This window comes from Penicillium expansum (assembly GCF_000769745.1).
Source record: "Penicillium expansum strain MD-8 chromosome Unknown contig289, whole genome shotgun sequence".
NCBI lineage: Eukaryota > Fungi > Ascomycota > Eurotiomycetes > Eurotiales > Aspergillaceae > Penicillium > Penicillium expansum.
In genome coordinates, this window is record NW_015971357.1 from 60,346 (window position 1) to 66,992 (window position 6,647).

At 47.5% G+C, this 6,647-nt stretch overlaps 2 protein-coding genes across 2 annotated transcripts; both read left to right on the top strand.

Moving 5' to 3' along the window:
• Positions 1-255: 255 nt before the first annotated feature.
• Positions 256-3,811, top strand: PEX2_086510 (Glycoside hydrolase, superfamily; the record flags this gene model as incomplete). The annotated part of the gene is made up of 7 exons (XM_016745921.1): positions 256-469; positions 740-1,541; positions 1,595-2,758; positions 2,888-2,916; positions 2,969-3,165; positions 3,231-3,324; positions 3,492-3,811. The coding sequence occupies 7 exons, from the start codon at positions 256-258 to the stop codon at positions 3,809-3,811; spliced, it is 2,820 nt and encodes a 939-aa protein (XP_016597302.1).
• Positions 3,812-4,615: 804 nt separating this feature from the next.
• Positions 4,616-6,406, top strand: PEX2_086520 (uncharacterized protein; the record flags this gene model as incomplete). The annotated part of the gene is made up of 2 exons (XM_016745922.1): positions 4,616-5,599; positions 5,663-6,406. 2 exons carry the CDS (start codon positions 4,616-4,618, stop codon positions 6,404-6,406), a joined length of 1,728 nt encoding a protein of 575 aa, XP_016597303.1.
• Between the last annotated feature and the right edge of the window lie 241 nt (positions 6,407-6,647).

Genomic DNA, 6,647 nt, shown 5'->3' on the forward strand with positions numbered 1-6,647 from the left:
AAGCGGCCCGCGACCCGCAGATCGGAAATTGGCACCAGCGTGCCAACCGTCTATCTTTAGGGATGTAAAGCTTGTCAATCTTACTATGCATAGCGTGAAGGATGATAGAACTGGATCTAGGCATTCCGTCTTACCGACGTGCTAGCATCATGAAAAGTGTTTTCTTTCAAACTCTGCCCTTCGGCCCCTTCCTATCTCTTATTTTATTCATCGAAACAGCTTCCACTCTTTTCCGTCTTTCAGTCGTCTGTAACCATGGGGTCTTTCAAAAGTCTTTTGCTTCTCTTCATCCTCACCCCTATATTTGCTGCATCAACTGCCCCGCCACACGCATTTGACCTTCAGACACGAGATCTACCGACAGGGACTTGTAATGCGAATACTCCTTGTGTGAATGGCGCATGTTGCGGAAGTGACAATCTTTGTGGATACTCGCCCAAGTCATGTGCAACCGGCTGTCAATCAAATTGTAAGTGAAATGACTTATATTCATTGAAACGCTGTATGAGGCGTCGTACCGGAACGTGGCTCTCGAACTTTCTGATTCGTTAAGTATCTGCCTTGTCGGGAGATATGATTGAAGAACTCTAGCGCAAAGCACGTGGTTTGATTAGCTTTACACGTACAATTTGATTTATACTTTTTCTCGAAAATTAGGTTGCGAGTCTCCTGGCAACTCATCTTCAAGTTTACTGCATAAACTTTTATTGGGATATGAATTGACTGACTGATTCAACAGGCAACGCAAAGGCGGAGTGTGGACCGTATGCGGTAGCAGGCAGTCAGGGATGCCCGCTGAACGTCTGTTGTTCGGAGTTTGGCTTCTGTGGGTCTACACCTGAGTTTTGCGTTTGGAACAACACTGCCGATCCAAACTACAGCGAATGCAGTACCAAGTATGGCGGATGCGGCTCTGTTCCACGTCCATCATGCGGAGGGGCATCTGGGGTTTCCAAACGGAACGTTGGCTACTATGAGTCCTGGGCAAATACCCGTTCTTGCCAAAGCGTTTCTCCTGAAGACCTTAATCTTGATGGCTTCACATCCATCAACTTTGCATTTGCATCCTTCGATGCCATCAGCTTCTCAATCACGCCCATGGATTCAAATGCAGGCTCTCTGTATAGTCGATTTACTGCCTTGAAGAGTAAGAAGCCTGGGCTGCAGGCCTTTATCTCCATTGGCGGATGGTCCTTTACAGATCCTGGACCAACGCAAAAAGCCTACACGAACATGGTGAGTAGCGAAGGGAACCGAGCGATGTTTATCAACAATATTATCAACTTCATGGAAACTTACGGTTTCGATGGTGCGGATCTGGACTGGGAGTATCCAGGAGCCGATGACCGTGGGGGTATTCCCGCAGATACTGCGAACTATGTCGCCCTGTGCAAAGAGATGAGCGCCGCATTTGGATCCAAATTTGAGCTCACCGTCACAATTCCCACGTCATATTGGTATCTCCAGCACTTTGACCTCGCCAAGATGCAGGACTCAATAAGCTGGTTCAATCTTATGGCATACGATCTGCACGGAGTCTGGTAAGTGGAAGTTACCTATCTATATATAGAGGGCTAACCGATAAATGCTATAGGGATGCGCAGAGCCGATATGTAGGCCCCTACATTGCTCCTCATACCAATATTACCGAGATTGACTTGGCCTTGGATTTGCTTTGGCGCGCTGGTGTCGATTCAAATAAAGTCGTCATGGGCCAAGGCTGGTATGGTCGAAGCTTCACACTAGCGGACCCGAGCTGCAATACCCCTAATGGCATCTGCAAGTTCCCAAGTACTAACGGAGGCGGCAACCCTGGACCATGCTCGAAGGCGAGTGGAATCCTCGATTACCAAGAAATCACCGATATCATTACGAAGAACAGTCTGACCCCCGTTCATGATAAGACTGCCGGTGTCAAATGGATCACTTGGGACACCAATCAATGGGTTTCCTATGATGATGCAGATACTTTTGCGCAGAAGCGCGATTTCGCGAGTAGCCGGTGCCTGGGTGGCATGATGGTTTGGGCTATGGATCAAGTCGACCAGACGGCGAGCAAGGGCTTTGGTGGCGCTTCAGGCGCAGCTGGTATCACTGTGACCCCTGACCAGCAAGCAAACGCGAACCAGGCCACTGCTGATCAAGCGGCTACCGGGTCCTGTTACACCGAGGATTGCGGTGTTCCCTGTAAGGCCGGCACGAATGAAGTTGCTCAGTACAATGGCCAGCCTGGCCAACTGAGTACCAACGACCGCTGTCAAAAGAAGAAATATCGAAGTCTCTGTTGTGACGACAAAACGCAGGTGGGGACATGCACTTGGCGCGGGTACAGAGGGGCAGGTCTAAGCTGCACTACTGGGTGTGCTTCTGGAGAGACAGAGCTCACAACGAACACCAACCAGCATACCAAAAAAGGCGATAAAAACTGTCACGGAGGCGCCCAGAGTTTTTGCTGCGCAAACTTCAAGCCCCCTACTAGTTCGCTGAAACATGACCTCGAAGATGCTGCAAAAGCTGCTGCGGAGGCTGCCGCTCAGCAGGCTGCGCTTGATATCGCAGCCAAAGCCTTCTGCCGCGTTGCTGTTCCTGCTCTTTTGGCGCCTTTGGAGGCTCTTGAGGACCTTATCCCAATTATTGGTGAGATTGCTGATCTTGTTGAAATTGCCGCAACACCAGCGATCATACAAGGTTGCGTCAAGGGTATCGAGAAGGAGGGTTCTGCTGAGTTCAAAGTGTTTGGCAAAAAGCACACAGTGTCGTAAGTGATGAATAACCATTTAGATGATTATCTCAGGTTACCTCTGTCTTGGAATAGTTGCTGATTGAGATGGGCCGGTAGATTGAATGAGCCCGCTGGAAAACCAACAGATGTTCCTGACAGACCTAGCGCTTCAAATCATCCACCAGCGAAGACAGGTATTTTGACCAGCTGTCCATATGAGAAAGCAAATACTAATCAAGTACTCAGGCGACAAGGGCGAGCCTACGTGCAAACCCAAAGCAAAACGAGGTAGCGAAATCCGGGCTGCACCTAAACCCGTACCGACGGAGAGCATTTATGACGCCGACGACACCACGTTCAAGATCCTGATGAAAGCTAGCAAGATACCTAGTAGTGCGTGGACAGTGAGCAGGAGCGGGGAGGGACACGCCATGCGACTAAGCGTAGGTCCCTAACTCGATAATCCCATGTAATACTCGCATGAGAAAGGCTAACACAGTCTGTCTAGGTGCGGCCCGAGTTCTTCTCAGTTCCTCATGCCATTTACATTGCCGGCTATGTCGTAATTAGTTACCATGATCAAGAAATAAAGGATCAATGCGGTAAGTCTAATATTGTTTCTCTGAACATTATGTATAGAGAACGCATCAGCACTGGCCATGGAAGGGTGCGTTTTGTTACAAATCACCCGTGGACCTACTTTCAGGACTTCATCACTTGACATTTCCAACCCTTCTCCTTATAAAGACTGACATGCGTCCCTTGCCAGGAGAGGTCGTACGCGTCCAGCGCCAGTGGAACCGCGAGTACAATGCCGGGGAATACGAATTAGTCTTCAACACAAACCCAGACCAGAACCCGACAAGGGCATGCACCCTTGGTGGTCACGCTGGGAGACTCGATTGGGCGACTACCCTCCAAAAAAAATACCCACACTACAAGTATCTCGGTCGCATCAAACCGGGCCTGACCAACAGCGATATTATAACAGAGTCAAACATTGTGCTCGCAAATATGGGGAAATACAGTCAGATTAGGAATAATTGCTTTACTTTTGTCAAGAAGATATACGCGGATGAGGCCGCATAGATAAGAGGATGTTGTTGCCTGTTGATGAGGCGATGGAGGGCTGGCAAGAATTTGCTGCTTCTGGAATACTGTATATAAAGTCGAAATCAAACTTTGGACAGTTTATACCACAGTTAGTTTGCTTTGATGTACATTGCATATTAGGCCGTAAGCTGTGATAGATGAAATAACAACGTATTTGTTAAATATCCAAAGTTATACATAGAAAAGTCCATTTCACAAATTAAGCCTTTCTCCGCCTTTTTCTACCGTCTATCTATACAACTTATATACAAAACAAAGGCATTTAAAAAGACAACCAAAAAGACAACCAAAAAGATTAACTAAAAAGATTAACTAAAAAGATGTCACAAGGCTGCAAACGCTGCCGACTATTCTTGTAACATATATTTGGAGTATCTGACATAGTAGATTTTGGCACGATATACTCCGTACACGTTTTAAGAAACTAGTTGCTTTCTGTTCGGGTTCCACTCCCTGCACTTTATGCCTAAGGCAACTACGCTAAAAGCGGATTGTCCACTAAGCGTTAGAGGGATATGTCGAACTGGGATATGGCTCCCCCTAGGCCTTAAACAGGATCCTGGGTTTTTGTATGGTCTAGTGGAAAAAATGGCTGTATTTTTTCCTACAGGATACCATAAGTCGCATGAAATTCACGTGATACGCTTACCGAACCTCATCCTGACACGGGGCAGTGATCCATCATCAACAACAAACATCGACAACGAAAACAACTTGCAACCTGAGACATTCCCGGTATCTGACGCTATAAGCAAAGAAAATAGGTCTCAACAGCAGAAAATGACCAGGCGCAACCGCCTTCTCACGTTGCTGTTCGGCCACAGCAAGGCATCCGCTGAGGGAGCGACGCGACGATATCTCGAAGACATCAATTCTGCTTCTTGCCTAAACCATCTGGATAAAGCACTTAATCAACTGTTGGATGGTATCAAAGATGTCGAGAAGATCTTCTCAAACTATGCAACGACCAACACCAGTGGCAAACGCGTGTGGAACAGAGACAGCTTTGCTGGATACATTAACGTCAGGCTACCTGAAAACCCAGCAGTGACTACTTGCGTACCACTACTCTGGTGCATTTTCTCTATCGGGGCCTACTTTCCTTTCTCGGCACCGTCAAATGAACCAGAAATTGATGTCAAAGCGTTCAGGAGAGCATTTGCATTCATTGTCTCACGCGGTTATGAGCTTTTAGGAGCCAATTCAAATGGCCAGCCTTTTTACACAATCACAGAAAAGTTCTACACAGACAAGGTACCACGACTCACACGTATCATCTTCAGGAGCTTGAGCACTCCTTGGCCGCAATCAGGGACCCAGTCTCAGGATCTGGAGGAATCGCTCCAGCTTCAAGATATCAAAGATACTATTGCTTTTACGCAACCCATCATAAATGAGAATATGCACCATGGACGAGCTACAGTAGCCGATGGGGAGTTTGAAGCCGCCGCATATCGCCTTCTACTTGCTGACCACAAGGGGTCGACAGTCAGAGTGTCATCCATTGCAATAAGCAAAGCCGATTTGCAGACTTTACTTCAGCTCTTATTATTGCAACGTGCAGAAGATAGACGCTGGGGAGCTGGGCTGTCCTTTCACGACATGTACCAACGCTCCGGAGACATTATGTTCTCTCGTCTCATTTCCGGTCCGGACGAAGTATCACGAGCTTCCGAACTTGCATCTGCCTTTTTAGCTTATCAATTTCCGGGGGGCGATGACTATGTGGCATGGGAGCAGTTCAAAGCCTTTTGCTCGGAATGTGTAAGCATCTCCCGAGTCCACGGGTGTTTTTATATCAATACAGACTGACTCATCTCTGGTTAGCCTTCATTCATCTTCTCTTTCTTCCAGCTCTGGGCTACCGTCTTTATACTTACCACCACACCGCAAGCTCCTCGTGCTGAGGGCAAGTCCACTCTCTTAATCAGCACCACAAACATTCTATCCTTCCTGAATGTTGCCCACTTCCTTAGTGGAAAACTGCCAAATTACCGCTTTCATCAAAATGAGTCCCTATTCCAGCTCGATCTGCAAGCCTCCACTCTAGTGGCCAATCTCGCCACGACGCCTGAGCTTAGTGCTGAGGAACTGCAAAAGATCATAGCGAAGCAGGACTGGTTTCACGTGATGCTTATACAGGGAGAGGATCTGAAGGTCGAGGGAAAGGTTTCTAGTAGGCTCATTGTAGCTTTCACGAGTCCGCCGGAGAAGGAGATGTGGCGACCAGAGGGGAAGCGCTCAATGCAATACGTCTGGCGGACTTCTGTGGTTCAATTGCAGCCAGATCTTGCTGTGGCGGATAGCGGAGGCATGAGTGCGAGTGTGGTGGACAAAGTACTAGAATTACAATCCCACGGAGGGACAGGGAAGGAAAACACAAGTATGAAAGTCGATTTGGCGGGGAAAATAGTTAATATTAAGGGGCTCGGTACTGGCCTTGCGGAAAATGCGGAAAGTATGAATGCGGTGGGATCGTCTGAGGCTACGTCGACGTTAGTTATGCAGCTGGTCGACTTGAAATGTTATCGTATGCCTGGTATGTCGTCGAAAATTACCAGGTCGGGATGAAGAGCGGTATTTTGTTTTTGACATATGAACTGTGGAAAACCGCTCTACGAGGTAGAACGGTGATCCTCACTCTAAGATCAGCCTTTTTTTCCATCTCCTTTCCATGCCTCTAGTTATCAAATTTTCAACTTTGTAGCATTTTATGTGACAAGTTAGTTAACGTATTTCACATGCGAGTGGCCCACATAAGCGAGTAGCCCACCCCAAAACACCATAGTAAATGCGATAAATTTCAACTTGA